The sequence below is a fragment of the Hippocampus bargibanti genome, linkage group LG18, assembly GCF_051943395.1.
Source record: "Hippocampus bargibanti isolate YZ-2025 linkage group LG18, ASM5194339v1, whole genome shotgun sequence".
Taxonomy (NCBI): Eukaryota; Metazoa; Chordata; class Actinopteri; order Syngnathiformes; family Syngnathidae; genus Hippocampus; species Hippocampus bargibanti.
The window spans coordinates 10,381,860-10,402,177 of record NC_142751.1 but is presented as its reverse complement, the minus strand read 5'-3'; the positions used below and the strand labels follow the sequence as shown (position 1 = coordinate 10,402,177).

Here is a 20,318-nt window from a genome sequence, read left to right as displayed (position 1 = left end):
GTCTTATTCTGAAAATAATTGACAAGAAAATATGTTTGTCTGGGTTTCTTTGTCACGTGATGAAAATATTTATGGCGTGCATATTGCAACGCTGTCATTTTAAAAATGTATGGGTTTTTTTTCAGTTCATTGTGAGATATGCTAATCCGCATGCGGGTGCCCTCCTGTTTTTTTAAGAAGGCAGGCCACGCTTCTTAACTTTGTTCTATGCAGCCTCCCACCTCTTTCTGCACCTTTGGAAAGCGTTTGCGTGGAGGAATAAGAAGCTGCGTGTAAGTTGCACTTCCTGTAAAAGTCACAACTCCATCCCACCAGTGAGGGAGAGAGGTATACACTCCTTTGGAAGGGGAGGGTGCGCATTTGCGCACATGCCTCGTCTTTCTTCTACCAGCCTGCGACACAAACGCTGTTTTGCTTCTTTGGCCGCACAACAGGAGCATCGTCAGCCTTCTGAAAACCGGGAAAGGAGCTATCAAGCCCGCGCTTGAAGGGGAAAAAAAGGCGGAGAGGAACGTTTCGTGGAAGCAGCGGATGGTAAAAACTCAGTTGGCCGCCAATCGACGACTTGTAGACGGCTTGACTGCTGCCGCTGCTCGCCGGGAGGCTCCGTGGGATTCATGTACTGGAAAAATGAAGTTTTGTCCCCTCTGTCAGAGGGCAACACGGTTTTGTCGTCTACAAAGCAGGTAAGAAAAGTATTTTGATGAGTTTTGTTTGTTGTTGCTTTTTTTGCTGTTTTATCTTGCATTCTGAACAGAAGTGCTTTTGGAAGATTTAGTTTGTCATATATATTCACAAACACCTGGAGTTAAATAGTAATAATGACAATAAAAATCTCAATATGATTTTAATGACAATAATTTAACTTGTGGAGGATGAAATTACATTTTCAACTCTTTGCATCACCCGTACGCTTGCCCACTGATCGACACGTGAAATAGACACTTGTGCAACCCTCTTATCCGCCAGCTATTTGTAATTACAGTTAGTTTACCCCCTCGACCCCCCACCGCCCGTCCCCACGCGTGTCCTGGATTGCAAGGAAAAAAACGCTATTATTCCTGCAAGCCAATTTGAAATCGCTTAATTTCAAGGTGTCTTTTTTATGTGTTCAAAGGGGGAGGTAGGCACGCTTGGGGGGGTTATTAGCGCGAGTGTATAAAGCAGATGATTCACACTGGGTGATTTATCACACGAAGGATGGGGAAAGAGAGATACTGAAGATGTTCCATTTGGCTTTAGGTGATCTGCAGTGAGCGTCAGAGTGCTGCGAGCTGCAGCGTGGACTCGAAACACACGCAAATGGTAAGACTTTCCCTTTTTATTGATTTTTTTATGTCTGACTCTATTTTTGTTCTGACAATCGTGAGGTGTTTTTTTAAATAATGACGAAAAACCCCAATGTTTGGAAAGTAATCTTATTTGAGTGAAAATATATTTTGAAAATATGATTTTAATCTAAAATAGGAAATAACATGACTAAGATAGCACACGATAACTTTCCCCAGACAAGTATGTCGCAATACTTTTTTCAATTATACATTAACAGCATTTGTCTGTGAAATAGTGTGGTTTTTTTTCAAAATAAAATAAAACTTGTTATTTTTAAGAACGGATTTCATCATATACAGTACTTCCACGGGTGATAGAGATCTACGTGCCAGGGCGATTTCTGTATTTAATAAATGACATTAGTTAAATACAATCGAATTTTAAATCGTGCAAACAGCATAATAATAACGACAAATTGTTGTTACAATTGAATACGTAAATATTGTATTGTGTTGTATACAATTATTCGACAAAATATTTGTACATACGAATAATATGTAATTTAGTAGAATGATAATACAAATAAAGTAAAATGAGAATAATACATACTAATATTAAAAAAATAGTAATAAAAACGTTCTTTTGGTTTGTAGTCGTTTTTGTAATTAAACGTGAAAAAATACAAGCTGTCGCCGTATCAATTTTGGTCACGTGACCAAGACGAGCGATAACTTAGTGGAAACGCCCGCGTGCCCGATTTGAGTTTGAAAGGTCCGTGTACGCGTGAGTGTTTGCCTGTGTGAGACACTCGGTTCTGATTCGTGGCTGCCCCCCCCCCACCCTGTGCCCCCCCCCCCCCCCGTCCCCCCATCCTCCTTCCACGCAATCTCAGTCGGACGCGGAGTCTCAGCGGTCGAACATGGAGCGGGAGGACACACGCTCGTCCCCGAGCACGCCGTCCACGCCCTCCGTGTGCTCGCCCACCTCCATCGCCAGCTCGGTTCCGTCCACGGGGAAAAACGTGTGCGCCAGTTGCGGCCTGGACATCGTTGATCGATACTTGCTGAAGGTAAGCCTTTTTTACGTGGAGTCGAATTGTCTTTCGAATTTGTTCGAGGCCTGGACGCTGAACATCAGGACTAAACACGTTGGCCTGTTTTGCAAATGGGGGGAAATGAAGCTAATTTGATTTTTATTCGTTTTGCTCGTCGTGACGTTTGTAGCATTGTTAGAAGGGGTCGATTTATGCCCCGATATTTTATTATTAGTATTTTTAAGCTTGTCAAACGTTACTGCTCTGCTGTTCTTTTTCCATTTGGAACAAAATTCCCTCGTGGCGAAAGTGGAGTTAACCAAATTAAACACGATGAAAATTGAGATACTGTATTGTAATCCAATACTGTTTCATGTAAATCAATTTAAAATTAAATTGGATTGACATTATAAAACATACGGCGTTACAGTATTGATAAATACGTGGTAAGCATAATAGGTTTAAACTATTATTGGATTAATTTTATTTATTTATTTATTTTAACATTTATAAACACTATCTTTCTAAGTTTTACTTGTATATTATTTTATAAGTGCAGTAAATTATTTTTACATTGTATTCTGAATATTGGCGTAGTAGTTAAAACACGCTGATATTACCCAGCAAGATTATTTAGATATCATTTTTTATCGACAATTTCTTAAACTGCAGCTATCAATTTAATTATCGTTCATTATTTCAAAAGCAGAAGTATCCCTGTTTATTTATTGAGCAGAAGAATATTAATTGTATTTTTGAAAACAATATTTTGTTAGTTTTCATTGAGTTTGCCGTGATTCGCCATGCATTCGCGTTTGAAACGAATCCTCTGATATTTTAAGAACGTTTAATAGCTTTATGTTTCCGGAAAAATATTATTCGCCTTGTTATTTTGATCAGTTCCAGGTAAAATTGACATTGGCCCCTTTTTGCTTGTTTGTTTGTTTTCATTTATCATTTGGAGCATTCTTTTGATGCTAATGCTAGCGTAGACTTGAATACACAGCTTCGAAAAAAAACAAACGAAATGACGAGGCGTTTAAAGACGTGATCGAAAAAAAAATAGTGTCTTCGTAGGCTCATTTGAATATTCAAAATGGAGTTCACTTCAATCGGTGTTTTCATTGACTATTTTGTCGACGTAATATAGATTAGCATGATGCTTATCATCGAATTCTTCATAATATAAGTATAGTGACTAAAAATGTGTGTGTGTTTGTGCGTGTGCGTGTGTGTACGTGTGCACGTGCACGCGCAGGTGAACAACTTGATCTGGCACGTGCGCTGCCTGGAATGTTCGGTGTGCAGGACTTCGTTACGTCAGCACAGTAGCTGCTACATCAAAAACAAAGAGATCTTCTGTAAAATGGATTATTTCAGGTAGGGTAAGTTTATTATACTACTTAATTTGCAAAACACCACTTCTTTCCTCTTTGCTAAAATACTGCATGCATGTCATCAAACACACACGTTTGAAATGAGAGATTCTTTGGATATTCAGTTTTCATGTGTTTTCGGGGTACTGTATATTATTTGTCACATTGCATGAAACACTGCAGTTCGATTTTTTTTAAAGGAAAGTAGTATTCACAACTGTCTTCTTCACAACTGTACTATGTGGATATAAAGTTTCCAATTAACTCAGTTTAATGCATTTCTTGTACAGTGCTTAATGCTGTATTTTTGTATTTTGATACTAAACATGACAGCAGTTGTAAATCATATACAAAGAACACATTTTCTGTTTTACACCAATTTTCTTTTCATGTATTCATTTTTTGAAGTAGCAAATATAAAATAAAAATCATAAATAGGTTAGTTTCGAACGTCTTTAAAAAATACCAAATTAATATTGTAATTAATATCACATTTAATGACTTTTTCATCTAGGGATAAGGCTCAAATATAAAATAACCAGTTCTGTTTATTATACAGTAAAGTCTCGTTATATCGATATTCAAGGGAGTCCGAAAAAATATCGATATAACCGGGACTATCGATATATCCGACCCTGTTTGCATGTAATTTTCTCTGTGCGTGCATAGAAATAGTATCGATATAACCGGGACTATATATATATATATCCGATATCGATATAACGAGACTTTACTGTATTTTGTTGCTATCACCTCACTTTCTTGATTATTATGCTGAATGCGGATATTGTTGTCATGTATAACTCCTGACAAAGAAAATAATGATAAAATGTTACAATATGACCAAAAATACAGTGGAAAAAATGACAAAATTACAAAGACAGGGAAAGAAAGATTGTTTTCTTGTTTTTTTTTCTCTTCTGCTTCATTCTGTCATCACAACCGAAAGCAAACAAAACCAAAAAAACAACAACAAATGAAAGCCAGGCCACAGCTGTCATCAGTGTTTAGCATTGCACTCAACAAGTCATTGGTGAAAAAATATATATACTGTATATATATTTTTATATGACGATATCATATTTGCGTGCTTTTCTTTTCCTTGCACAAAAATCACACAGAAACCACCCAAAATGCATGTATGATGCAATCACTTCCAGGGACAAACAGGGTGTTGTCACTGTTTTCATCTTGGAGGAAGAGGAGGTTGAGGGAGTGGGTGATGAGTGCTTCCAATTGTGAACGTTGTGATGTCTACTGTTTGCAACAACAACAAAAAAAAGTGATATCACACGTTGTAGCCCATGTGCGCTGTTAAATTTCAAAGTGTGTAGATAGCGCGGAATAGAAAAACATGAACAAGGCCCAGAGCCAAAATGGTGGCTGTGAAATCACTTTTAAGGAGTCAAATGCTTGAAGATGTTGATTCTCTCTCAGGAAGAAGGCTCACAAGTTTTTTTTTCCCCCATTCATGTTTGTCATGCTGTATTTATGTCTGTTATAAGTTTACAATGAGGTTATGGGATTAGTATTTTTGTGTATAGCGGTTCCCAAAGAACCACTATCATGGCTAACAATTACGCCAAATATTCATCAAAAACCCAATGTGTAAAAAAACAAAACAGCTCTTCCAGATGAAAAACAAAAACTACTCAAAAGTGACACAGAACTGTTTCGAAACAGCGATTGTTTCGCGAACCACACTTTGAGAGTCATTATTTTAGTGTGTTTGCGTTTTGCCCCGAAAATGTTGCCGTCGGGACACAAATGTCAGCATGTGATCGAAACCTGACACAAAACTGCGGCTGAGGTTTATAATCACCAGCAATTACTCGTCCTCCACCCCAGACCTCCAGACCAGCAATTAGACCTCCCCGAGTGCCTGGTCAGCACCTTTTTTTTTCCGATCATCCTGAATGTGATTCTTATCCCAAACTAACTCGTAGGCGTCAAGAAATGTACACATGTACTGTATATCACCTCATTCGATGCAGCCGCACAAACACGCCCTGGGGTCTCTGTTTATTTATGCATGTCCAGCAGCTGTCAATCACTTGCTTTTTATTATTTTCACTACACACATTTCTGTTTGCTCTGCCAGGTTCGTACTAATACCCGAGCTGACCCCCCCCCCCCCTTTCCGTTTACACACTCCCTTAGCGGTCACCTCTCGTGCCCCCAAACCTCTCCCCGGACTGTGAACGATTATTGAATATGTAAAATAGGACGTTGATTCTATGCGAGCAACTCCCCAGTGCAGGAAAGGGTACAAATGTCTGTCACGTGGTGTGACGTTTATACCATCATCATCAGTGAACTGTATAGCAAATCCTTTAACTCAATTATTGGCAACTAGGCAGTGGTGGTAATCTTTTTTTTCCTATATGGTGGTTGGCATTCCAGTTTATTCGAGGGTCATATGGAATTCCATATTGCCAGTGTGTAGAATAGAAGTATTTTGTGTAATTTGATATCGCACGAAGATGGACAAACAACAATTTGCAGCCACGTATTTAACTTGAAGAAATTTGAGTGGACATACGTCTGTGTAAACTCTCAGTCGTACAGGAGTGGTCCATCGATGAAAAGGTTTCTTCAGCCGTCATCTGTACTTCTTAGAAGATCTCGGACATTTCGCTTCTTATCCAAGAAACTTCGTCAGCAAACTAAAGTTTTACTGGTAGTTTAGGCTCTCTCTCTCTCTCTCTCTCTCTCTCTCTCTCTCTCTCTCTATATATATATATATATATATATATATATATATATATATATATCCCTACTGAGTGGACATCAAATATAAAATAAGATAGAATAAGATAATATGAGAAAACCTGTATTTGTCTCATCATGGAAAAATTTGCAATTGACAGCAGCACCATTAAAAAATATGAAAGCCAATAGTATTCATTTAAAACAAGTTAGGATCTAATCTAATGTAATCGAATATAATATAATATAATATAATATAATATAATATAATATAATATAATATAATATAGTCGAATGTAGTCTAATGTAGTATAATATAATATAATATAATATAATATAATATAATATAATAGCCTCAGCTGTTGTTAAAGCGATATATATGTTCCTGTTGTGTTTTATTATTTTCCTTTGTTTATTATTTTGCTTTATGTTGAATATTATGTCAAGCACTTTGTTACATTTGCAGCTGTTGTGAAAGCGCTATATAAATTTGGATGTATTGTATTCTATATACATCAATACATATAATATAATATAATATAATATAATATAATATAATATATTTGGAAATTTTGAATTTTAAATCCAATTGTGACAATGGTCCCCTCTGTAAATATGGAAGTCCTAGTTTTTATGTAGTTATTTATTTAATTTTAATTTAATAAAATACAATACATCCTCATTTACACGGCGCTTTCACAACAGCTGAAGCTGTAACGAAGCACAGAACAAAACATTCAACATAAAATAAAATAACCAGCCAAGATACATTACATCACCATATAGCATCATGCCAATACGAGTGCCCTAAAATAACAAATGTATATCAATAATGGATTTCAGTTTAAAAAGATTTCCAGAATCATTATTTTGGACCATTTCCAAAACCTGTGGAGCTCTTTCCTCATCTCTGTCAGTCTCTCATCTGGCTTTGGACTGACAGACGCTTTAATGGGGCGTAATAGCAGGAAATCAGAGTGTGTTTCCCCGTGTGTGTGTGTGTGTGTAAATCTCAAGCAGGAAATCTCATCGCAGTCCCAATCAGGTGCACATCGGGGTGCTCGTCGTGTACCCTGAGTGAGCTTTGTTAAGCGGAAAGTGCGCATGTGTGTGGCTGAATTGTGGGTTAATTACTCATCAACCCACCTCTGCTTAGGTGATTAGGTTCCCATGGTAACCAACGCTCGCTCGCAGGAAGAATTGCAAGTTTTCTCTTTTCATGGAGGAAATTAATCAAGAATGATATAAAAAAAGACATCTGTCATACAAAGACTCAATTATTCGAGGCTTCCTACATTTATGCCGGATATTGGGTTATGATTGAAATGACTTTGGTGACTCCATATGAAACTAAATGCTGCAAAAAAAGAAACAAAAAGACTAATGTGTTCATAATAACAGAATTTAATACACCCTACAAAAAAAACAATTAGGAACCATAACCGCAGAAAATTCCTGCACTATATTTTCAAGCTATTTTTTTCAGTGATATAATTATATTAATAGCATTCATACACATGTTGAAATGTATGATTTTTTTTGGCTATCCCATTTTGATGAGTGTTTTTAATGACAACGCCTTTTCATATTTTGACGAAAACCAAATATACCAGTAGTTTTGGTTTTCATGTAAATACATAGGGACATTTTTTAAATGATTAATTAATGAATTAATTCGTTTTTAATCATTTATTTGTGACTGCTTTATTTTCTGTATATGATAGTTGTACATGTTAAGCGCTTTGTTCCAGCAGAAGCTGTTGTTAAAGCGCTATATAAATCAATATATGTACAGTATTGTATTGTCTTTTATTGTATTTATTTTAGGATATATATATATATATATATCTATATATATATATATATATATATATATATATATATATATATATATATATATATATATATATATATATTTAATAGTGTATATATATTTTTTTTGCAGCATATATATATATATATATATATATATATAAATAAAGCAATAAATTTATAAAGCAATCAATTAATAAATAAAGAAGTCAACCAATCAATTAATAAATTAATAAATAAGTCAAACAATAAATAAATAAATAATCAGGATGCTTATATCGCAATGAAGATGAGAGGAGAACCTCATCTCCTCTCTTCCTCTTGAAATGACTAATGACTTGCAGCTCTGGGTTTTGTCTACAGAGTATCCTCGTGGACGAGCTGTCATGCCGAATTAGTAGCTCAGTCCTACAATTCTTTTGCTTTTTACTGTCGAGCAAAAAGTTGAGCTCGCCATAACAATCCGGAAAAATCCGCCAGCACAGTACGATACAAACCACAAAGTCCATTTGTCTCCAGAATGACATTATTGGAATATCTCAGACAACTTTGGCAAATGGATTCAATGTAGTTGCCACAACAGGCTTGTTATCGTGACCTTGAATGGTGAGGGGAATTCATTGTTAGATCGTTTGACATGGACTTTATTTCATTGTTAAGTACAGGGTTGAACATTTAAGTACGGAATATCATACGATCTGTCAAGGGACATGATCAAAACGGAGCAATGATATCTTCAGTGGTCACTGAGTTCTAAGACAACAAAAACATATTCATATGCGACACTGAGTACTTGCAGAACATTTCTAGTAAATCGCAATGCATTTTATTTGTTTGTTTATGTTTTTATATTTATTTAAATTTTTTATTGTAGTTGTTATGTTGTTGTTGTTATGTGTATATATATATATATACATATGATATTTAATTGTAATTTTTATTTGTTTATATTTTTATTTTTTTATTATTTAATTGTTTTATTTTTATTATTTAATTGTTTTATTTTTATTATTTAATTGTTTTTGTTTTTCTTTTTGTTTTTCTTTTTGTTTTTCTTTTACTCTTGCTTGTGCTCATACTCTTACGCTTACTCTTACTCTTTTACTCTTACTCGTACTCTTTTACTCTTACTCTTTTACTCGTACTCGTACTCTTTTACTCTTTTACTCTTATTCGTACTCTGTTATTCGTACTATTACTCGTACTCTTACTCTTTTACTCTTACTCTTTTACTGTTTTACTCTTACTCTTACTTATTCTTACTCTTACTTATTCTTACTCTTACTCTTTTACTCTTACTCTTACTCATACTCTTTTACTCTTACTCATACTCTTTTACTCTTACTCTTTTACTCTAACTCTTACTCTTACTCTTTTACTCTAACTCTTACTCTTACTCTTTTACTCTTACTCATACTCTTACTCGTACTCTCACTCTTATTTTAAGAACAGGTCTGCAGGCTACACTTGGTCTGTGGGGACAAAGGATTGGTTGACCTCTGTTGTACTATTTTCCTGAACGCATCTGCTTAAAATGATAACAAATGATAAATCATGATAAACAATGACACAAGCAATCTATATAAGCGTTTATTTTTGAGCCAAATTAATTGTGACAGATCTTTTTTTCTCCAAACACCCACATTCGTAGAAACGGACCATTTAGTCTTTGCTTATTTCATTGATATGCATCATATGGCAAAAATAGGATATTCCCAGCACTGCGAAAGTGACAGTGCGACCTTCAGGCATGCGATGGTTGCCTTGAAATAGACTTTTCGAGTCAAGCCGCGTGTATGGATGGTAGAAACACCAAAAAGAGGAGGGGAACGCGCTTGTGAGGACGAGGGCACAACAGTGGGCTTTCATCCCAGACAGAGTGGACTTGAGTGGGTTGGTTCTCTGCCAAAACCCACTCAAGTGGCGGCCCTTGTAACCCCCCCTCCCCGTCCCCCTCGCTGTCGATCGCCCGCACCGCCCGTCTCAAATTCATCCTTTTCCATTTGCTTTTGTCTTTCCGCATCTCACAAGCCTCGCTGGCGTTTTTTTGTACCCCTTGTGTTTCTCATAATGGATATTATGTGCAATGACTTGTGTCCCCCTACAAGAGCTTTGTGTTAAATTGGAGTCTTGGATGATGAAGTCAGATTGACAGCGACAGGTTACATAAGATTACTATTCTAATTTCTTTTTGTGGAAAATTACTGTACTCATTGATATTTTTCATCAATAGTTTTCGTGCTAGCTGTTTCATTTTTGGTTTAAAAATTCCTCACACTTGGAATATAGTGTCCAAAAGTATATCAATATTGTGATGTTAGTTGATGTGTGTTGCAGAATTTCTTTTAGGTCAATCACTTCAGAATAGGAATCAGAATCATCTTTATTGCCAAGTATGTAGAACACACGAGGAATTTGTTTCCGGTCGAACTGCTGCACTAGTATCATCATCAAAAAAAAAAAAATGCAAAGAGGCACTATACAGTTCCATTTGGGCTGCTGTTCAAAGAGTTAATGGCTTGCGGGAAGAAGCTGTTTAAATGTCTGCTGGATTTGGTGCGCATGGATCGGTAGCGCCTGCCTGAGGGGAGTTCCTGGAAATGGTGGTGGGCAGGGTGCGGAGGGTCCAGTATGATTTTCCGCACCCTAGTTTGCTTATTATTAATATTGTTATTGTTATTAGTAGTAGTAGTAGTGTTAGTATTATTGGTATTAGTTGTAGTAGTAGTAGTAATGTTGTTGTTGTTATTATTTCAATTTAAACGTCAATGCGTAGTTGTAGGTGCTTTGGCTAGCTAGCTAATTAGTGAACTAGCTATTGCCAACACGCTGTATATTGACAATAATATTAATTAAGATGGCCTTCAGTCAGTGGAAATTGAAGTATGATATCCGAGGTTTGACAAAGTTCTTCTTTGCCAAGAAATATTTGATTCAGAGCCCCGAGTATTGAGTGATGCTTCAGTTTGGTTCATAATAGAGCCTCAGTGCTAAATAGGGGCTTATATGGGTACAGCTTCACTTTTCGAATCATCAAACTCTTCCGTTAATGGATAAAGGTGCTTTAATATGTTTACGTAAACATCACAACAGTACAAGACACATTTCAATTGCATTCTTAATATTTGTAAATTCATTCAATTGATTAATCCTTCATTTTGAAAATGGTATATTCAACATGGTGGTCGACTGGTTAGCATGTTCTCCCCGCTCCTGTGTGGCTTTTCTCCGTGTACTCTGGTTTCCTCCCACATTCCAAAAACATACATCGGAGCCTAATGGAACACTTTAAATTGTCCCGACGTGTGAGTCTGAATTTGAATGGTGGTTTGGATATGTTTACCCGAGTTAGCATGCTAGCCCGTTTGCCTGAGTTTCTATGTATTCATCTCAGCTAAGGCATTAATGTGTAGAATTTGCATTTCTCCTCAAAATGTCAGATTCCAAAAACATTTAAGTTCACCAAATACTCCAAATTCACGACAAGGATGCATGTCAAAGTTTATTTTCTCTAATTGTGCTATTGGCGAGCGGTTTGCGATGAGTCCAGGTTGTGCAAGGTTTGAGATTTGTTTATTAGTTGAAAATTACATCACTGTCAACCTGCGAGACACTGTGACCTTACTAACGGCTCAATTTTTCCTTATTTACTGAGAAAAAAAAAATATTTGCGGGTGTAATATTTCATTGTGCAATTTTATGAACAATATTTCAAATGTAAACATAAATACTTTTAACAAGTTACAACATATTTCTAGCAATTATCAAGTGTGTTCTTTGTTGTAGAGCAGGGGTGTCAAAGTCATTTTTTGCCGCGGGCCACATTGTAGTTATGGTTTCCTCTCGAGGGCCGTTATGAATTTGGGGAACCCATTAGAATGTTTAAATCCCTTCAAATATTACATACAGAGCACACAGCAAATTAATGAATAACTCGTTTTCAAATCTGAAGTCAAGAATAATGACTTTTATTGTGGTTGATATCCAAAAATATAAAATTTTGGCTCAGATTTTAGCAATCATCATGGAATTTAACAAGTTTGATTTGCTTTCGCGGGCCGAAAAAAATGATGTGGCGGGCCGGATTTGGCCCGCGGGCCTTGACTTTGACACCTGTGTTGTAGAGCATTGTGGCTGGTTTTCACAGCAAAAAAATAATTTTATTTTTTTTGTTGAAAAAAAAGAATGATATTACAGCTAAAAAAAAACATGATAAAATGTTTAATTCAACTGATTTCAAAATAAAATTCCATTTGACCGGAACTTTTGTTTCTTCTCCAGACTTTTCGCACGGACTTGTTTTCTTGGTGTTCGATTTTGCTTTTTACGAGTAGCTATATTTATTATAATTAACATTACTGCTAATATTTAATGCCGAAAACGGAATCGAAAATATCTCAAAATTATATTTAACTGTTTTTCCCATACAATCTTTCTTGTATGCCGTACACATCTAAAAATGTGCAAGAATACGGCAAAATACGGCCCGTTGACAGGTATGAAATTATCATTGTAGCTCTCTCTCTTGTTTCTATTTATAATCGGATTTTATTTATTGCATTGTATTTGTGATTGTATTTTACTTATTATAGTACCTATGCTTGTCTGTAACTGTAAAGTGTCCTTGAGAGCTTTGAAAAGCGCTTAAAATGTAATGTAGAGCCTATCTCAGCTGTATTATTATTATTATTATTATTATTATTATTATTATTATTATTATTATTATTATTGAGCAAAGCTCAGCTGCCTCCACCAATACAATCAATCATACATTAGCAAAAAATAAAAACCTCATGAGTGCAAGAACACCTCCGCATCACACTTGCTGTTATTCATGAACTCAATTGCATTAGCATTAGCTTACCACGAGCGGGGTCTGTTCTGCCTCCATCACCACACTGTTTGCCTCATTCTGTCCTCAAACGCATTTACCACCACGCCAACGGCTCCAATAAGCACTGCGTGTGTTTACGTCAGATATTAACGCCTCATTTCAGACGTGTCTGTCGTTATACAACCTCCATAAAGTTTGCAACATCAACATTCAGGACAGGAAATAAAAATATATAAATACATACAAATAAGTCATACAGGTCTGCTTGAAAATGTTCCTGTGCCTCAGCGGTTTCTCTTCTTCTGTCCCTCACAGTAGGTTTGGTACTAAGTGCGCCCGCTGCGGGCGTCAGATCTACGCCAGCGATTGGGTGCGGCGAGCCAGAGGCAACGCGTACCATTTGGCGTGCTTCGCGTGCTTCTCGTGCAAGAGGCAGTTGTCCACGGGGGAAGAGTTTGGCCTGGTGGAGGAAAAAGTGCTGTGCAGGATCCATTATGATACCATGGTGGAGAATCTCAAGCGAGCGGCGGAGAGCGGTGAGCGGGTTTCATTCTTGTGCTGTATCTTTTTTTTTTTTTTTTTTTTTTTTGGGGGGGGGGGGGGGGGGGTGATGACAATGTGCCAATGATTCAGTCTGTCTTGACTTTCATTTCTGTCCCATACACAAATTTATTGATCAAGGAGTGATTTTAGGATTTTAGTGGTGCCCAAATGGGAAAATTCAACACACATTTTTTCAGTAGACTGCCATAACAACCACTACTACTACGACCCCCACTACACTACCACTACCACTACTACTACAACTACTACCTACTTCTACTACAAATACTACTACCACTACTACTTACTTCTACTACTACCACTACTACTACGACCACTTCCACTACTACCGCCACTAACACTACAACTACCATTACGACCTACTTCTACTACAACTATTACGACCACTACTCCTACTAACACTACTACCTATACTACTACTACCACCACTACTATCACGACCACCACTACCACCACTACTACTACCACTACCACCTCTGCTCCCACTACTACCACTTCTACCTACCACCCCTACCACTACTACTGTACCACTATCATTACTACTACTACTACTACCATCATCACTACCACCATCACTACTACTAGTACTACCACCACTACCACTACTACCTTCCACCACGAGCACTACTACTACTACTACTACTACTACTACTTCCACCACCAACACGAGTACTACTACTAAAATACTACAAGTACTACTACCATCACTACTACCACTAGTATTACCAACACTACCACTACTACCTACCACCACCACACTACTACTACTACTACCACCACCACTACTACTAAAATACTACTACCACATCCACTACCACCACCACTACTACTACTATAATACTACTACTACTACTACTACTACCACTACTACTACTAATAATAATAATAATAATGATGGATTTATGCTTTGACTATTTGTTATTTCCACTGACTGTATTTTGATAACCCCACCCACAACCTAAATAGTTTTCATTTCTGTAATTTTGTTTAATGAAATCTGTATGATTGTATAAGCCAATATAATTGTTGATGCTTTCAAAATTGCTAACGCCTAAAAATTCGGAACTAACTGACTCTATGCATGCCCCCCCCCCTACTATTCAATTCATTCTGAGGATTCCTTCAGCACAGACAAAATATACAAAGAATGAAAATCTTAAAATCTAAATTTCTCGCTGTTTGAATGTACCCGTCTGGATTTTGGGGAGTCCGGTCCTTTGCACCCCAAGTTCAGCTTTCATTAACCAGGAATAGAACAGAGAAGACCTTTTCTTGGGGTGGGGTTGCGGGGTGGCAAATGAATGGTGCTTGTACAATGCCATTGCAGTCACATGAACAAATACACCCCCCACTCAAAAACAGGAAATCACAACAACAACGTCATTCGCATTTACTAGCCTGTCAGGAAAAGGAAACATTTTGATTCATTTAACTGGACTGAAAACTCATCATCTGCTCATTGTGCTTTTTTCAGGCAACGGTATCACATTAGAGGGAGCAGTTCCGACAGAACAAGACAATCATCCAAAACCGGCCAAAAGGGCACGCACGTCTTTCACTGCCGAACAGCTACAGGTGACACTATTATTATTATTATTATTATTATTATTATTATTATTATTTTATTTTATTTTTACTTATTATGATTATTATTATTATTGTATTACTAATATTCATATTAATGCTATTAATACTATTATTATTATTCTTATTAGCATTATTAGTTTTATTGCTCCTATTTTATTTTTTGATTATTATGATTCTTATTATGATTATTATTATTATTGTATTACTAATAATCATATTAATGCTATTATTATTATTATTATTATTATTATTATTATTATTATTATTATTAGCATTATTAGCATTATTAGTTTTACTGTTACTATTTTATTTTTTGATTATTATGATTCTTATTGTATTACCAATATTCCTATTAATGCTATTAATACAATTATTATTATTATTATTATTATTATTATTATTATTATTATTATTATTGGTTATTGCAATGTGCAATAATTCAACCGGATTAGAAACAAATAGGAACTGTGACCCTGTTTCAGGATAGGAGTGGACAACAGATAAAATAATGAATAAATAAATAAACAAATAAATAAATGGGGAACTAAATAAATAAATAGACAGATAAATAAATAAATATTAAATAAATAAATAATAGCCACAAAAAAAATATTAATAGGAATATAATAAATCACCACAAAATATAGTATTTCATCATATTTCCAAATTCAGTCTTAGATTCAGATTTGTTTTAATTTTATGTCATAGATTAAGGTTACAAAGCTAAATTCTGCAGTTTTAAATGTTTTTTTTTAATAATGTTCTTATTTCAATATAAAGAAACATGTGAAGTCATATCTGATTTAAAATTTTCCTCCTGACCATTTTGATGACTTCAATACTTTTCCCCAATATTTTACATCTCATGGAATTATCCCTTAGTGCAATTTAAAACAGACGTGGTTTCTGTACAGATCATGCAGGCCCAGTTTGCCCAGGACAACAACCCGGATGCTCAAACGTTACAAAAACTTGCAGACATGACGGGTCTCAGCAGGCGAGTTATACAGGTGAGTGCCTCACCGTCACCGTCACCGTCCTTTGCAATATCCCCCATTTGTGGATGCACGATACATCACACTCGCTTGCGTCATTCTTCATAGGTATGGTTTCAAAACTGCAGAGCAAGACACAAAAAGCACACGCCCCAGCACAGCGGGGGTCCCCAGGGTCACCCCCAATCCAGGATACCCTCATCCTTACCCGATGACCTTCACTACTCCCCCTTTGGCAGCCCCGACAGGGCGCGTATGGTCGCCCTCCACGGATACATCGACAGTAAGTCTTTTAGCATTCCCGATTTTTAATTGTCATTTCCAAATGATTAAAATGGCAGCGAATATGATTATTTCATTGTGATTATGGGTGCAAAAATAATTGCATTATAATGCATACATAATTAGTGATACATACAGTTAACTCATTCACTGCCAGACATATGGAAAAAATGTGTCCACTCCAGTGCCAGGGTTTTTGTCATTGTCACATGAATTCCAGGACCCACAGAATATTGAGTTTTAAGACACCTAAACATTCAGTCAGAAACGTTACATTCTCTTCTTTCATTAGAAATAAAGAGTTAATTGCTAAATGATATGGGTCTGGAGTTATGTGAGCTTGAAATGGGGGCGGCTGTCCAAAATACAATGCAATACATACATATTGGTTTATATAGCGCTTTAACAACAGCTGAAGCTGGAACAAAGCGCTAACGTGGAAAAAAGGGAAACGCTGCCCCTTTGTGAAAAAGAAAAAAGAACTTTGTCAGAGGTCTTGACCTGCGCTATATCGGCACCCAAGCATGAAAAAAAAAACAAAGTCGAGAATGGCGCCCTATGTCATTTTCAATTCCCGAATAAATTCGCGAATGGCAGTGAATGAGTTAATATAATTCAAAATGAACACCTGTTATCTCTAAAAACCTTCAAATACAATAATTAGAATATTATAAAAAACAAACACTTTTCAATTGCACCTTATATTTCATGAATGAAAATAAAAACACACACTTACTATATACATCACTCTATACAAAAAAATAACCCCCCCCCCCAAAATAAACAATTTAAATTATGAATACATAAAATCATTGTTCAAATCAAAACAAAATAAAACAGCTGGGATAGGCTCCCCCATGCGATCCTTGGATGTATTCACATTTATCATTATATCAACCTCGCGATATCAACAAAAATCAAATAAAAATTAATAACACACTAATATAAAAGGTTAAAATAACACACAAAACACGTGGTTGCTAGCATACAGCAATTTACAATAGCTGTGTGCGAGTGTCATAAAACGTTCACCTGAAAATGAAGGCGAGTAAAGTTGCGCTCAACTGGTGATTTGTTTCATCACCAGAATATATATTAGCTATCGATCTATCTAGCATGCTATCATGCTAACTATCTATTGGCTGGCTAGCTAGCTTTCTCTCTATTTGAGTTACATCCGGGTTGAGTGAACGCTGGCGCGTGTGGCTGCCGCTGCTCACCCACAGAAATACTTATCCTGTGACTGTAAAGTTGCACTTAGAGAGTTATGAAAGGCACTTATAAATGAAATGGATTATTACTAGCTATCAAGCTAGCTATCTAGCTTTCTTTTGGCTATATGGCTGGCTAGCTAGCTAACTGAGTTAGAAAACATATTGGCTATCTAGTAGCTATCTAGCATTCTATTAGCTGGCTAGCTAGCTAGCTTTCTATCTTTTTGAGTTACTTCCGGGCTATCTCGCTAGCTATCTATTAGCTATCTGGCTATCTAGGTAGCTATCTATTAGATAGCGAGCTAGCTTTCTACATATTTGGGTTATTATGGGCTGAGTGAATCCTGGCGCGTGTGGGTTCCGTTGCTCACCCACAAAAAAACTGATCCTGTGACTGTAAAGTGACCTTGAGAGTTTTGAAAGGCACTTATAAATGAAATGGATTATTATTACTAGCTAGCGACCTAGCTATCTATTAGATATCTAGTTGGCTATCTATTGACTATATGGCTGGCTAGCTAGCTAATTGAGTTAGGAAACATATTGGCTATTTAGTTATCTATTATCTAACTAGCATTCTATTAGCTGGCCAGCAAGCTTTCTATCTTTTTGAGTTATTTTCGGGTTGAGTGAACACTGTCGCGTGTGGCTGCCGCTGCTAACCCACAGAAAAACGTATCCTGTGACTGTAAAGTGACCTTGAGAGTTTTGAAAGGCGCTTATAAATGAAATGTATTATTATTATTATTATTATGTTACTCAGGTCACCCTTTCTCCGTGTTGACCTCCCAGAGTCTCCCCCACCAGGCCATGTCGCTGCCACAACTACCGCTCAGCCGCTAGCATGCCGCCACTCCTGCCACTTTTTAGGCCCCGCATCAAACCTCTTCGCCCCTGACACTTGACCTCCAATCACTGACGCCCGCGTGGCAATCATCAGGTCGAGTGGAAGTCGAATCGGAGACAGAGAGAGAGGGAAAAATACCTTTTTGTGCACCAGAATAGGAACATTCTGCCGCGTTGTGTGTGTATGATGTCATTGATCATACCCGTAGAACAGGAATCGTTCCGACTTGGGAAGAGTTTGGAAGGCTGACAATGACTCGAGGAGAAGGACCAAAGCCTCTGGAGGCCTGCAAATGAATGGAAGAGGTACCGTGGTGTCACCAGGACTCAGTAATGGGGCTCAAACTGGGATCAGGAAGACGTTGGAAGTCTCTTCAAAATGAAATTCACTTGCCCGAGATCATGACTCACGGCGGCAAAACGCTTTTATGTTGGAAGGCCTCATTTCCAATTTCTGATTCTAAAAATGAAGGATGGCCGCAAAGCACAACGTCGGAGGATTTGGTCTATTTCAGGATTCTTACAGCAGACTACAGACTGGTCAAATTAATATTCCGAGGAGGAAAAAAAATGGAATAAAAATAATGCCTGTTTGCTGGCAGTGAAACAGTATTGGTACAAAACTGACAAAGATGGACGCTACTAGTAAGATGTGACTTTCTGTGTGTGTGCGTGTGTGTGTGTTGGGGAAGGTCTGCGCATCATGTACAGTGATACCTCGGTTTACCACTTGGCTTACGAACCTTTCTATGAAAATTTCACCTTGGCTTATGAACTTTTTTCATACACGGAGCCGCCTCAATGAGTGATGTGTCGTTCGCGAACAAGCCCGTTCTTCTAACAACAAAATGGCAGCCGACTATTCCCCGCCCCCAGTCTTTGGTTAAAACCACGTGATTGGTCAAGAACGCAGCAGCAAGAGGTGGTTTAAACATTAAAGAGACAGGCAGACGACAGTGAGAGAGTTTCGACTTTGATTGTTCAAAAGCAGAGTGTCGACTGCAAGGTTAAAATATCCCATCAATCACGCTCCACAAACAACCCGGACAAGCCATCTGTACACTTGATGCAAAAAGCTATCAACCCAGCTAAACAGAACACAATTGATGAGGAACAGGGTAAAATTATCGCAGACAAAGCACCTACAATAGATCATTCCTCAAGATGGTGAAAGAAGAAGGCTACGTTCCTCATCAAGTGTTTAATGCTGATGAAACTGGCCACTCCATTCCATCAAGCCATCAACGACCATCACAAAGGTAAATAAAACCACTTTATTATACAGTACAGTTTATTTCTTTAATTATAATACCATAGCACATTTATTATACATACAATAAGGTCTATTTTGTTTAGTTTTAAGGCTTAGAAAATTAGAAAGTAGAAAATTATTTTTTATGGGGACCTGGGAACGGATTATTCTCATTTTAATGGTTTCCTATGGGAAATTAATTTTTGGGATACACACTTTTCGCCTTACACACTGTCTGGGAACCAATTAAGTTCGTAAGCCAAGGTATCACTGTACTTATGTGCCACAGCCATCGTTGTAAAGAAGCAGATCCAATGAGAACCTCAACGTCCTTGTATTTATTGAGATGAAAAAAAAATCCTGTAAAGCACTTTTTTGTTTGATTTTTTTTTTGGGTAAAATTTGAAGATAAAAAAACAATGACATGAAAACACAAATGTTTATTTGATAGACTGTGCATCATCCATGTTTTGTGTAAACAAAATGCAATAAAACAGAATGTGATGACATTTGTGGTCATTCCTTTTGACTTGCGTCACAGC

General features: G+C 36.8%; 1 protein-coding gene across 4 annotated transcripts; it reads left to right on the top strand.

The window, feature by feature from the left end:
- lhx6a (LIM homeobox 6a) lies at positions 1–20,283 on the top strand. 4 transcript variants are annotated; one of them, XM_089020907.1, is made up of 10 exons: positions 1–327; positions 435–686; positions 1,243–1,305; positions 2,159–2,341; positions 3,564–3,685; positions 13,355–13,572; positions 15,075–15,175; positions 16,102–16,197; positions 16,291–16,465; positions 18,471–20,283. In XM_089020907.1, the coding sequence occupies exons 2-10, from the start codon at positions 618–620 to the stop codon at positions 18,581–18,583; spliced, it is 1,140 nt and encodes a 379-aa protein (XP_088877033.1). In that variant the 5' UTR covers positions 1–327; positions 435–617; the 3' UTR covers positions 18,584–20,283. The 4 variants fall into 4 exon arrangements, with proteins under 4 accessions (XP_088877033.1, XP_088877031.1, XP_088877034.1 ...); XM_089020905.1 differs by having other exon boundaries at positions 13,352–13,572; XM_089020908.1 differs by having other exon boundaries at positions 13,352–13,572; positions 18,442–20,283.
- Positions 20,284–20,318: the final 35 nt, after the last annotated feature.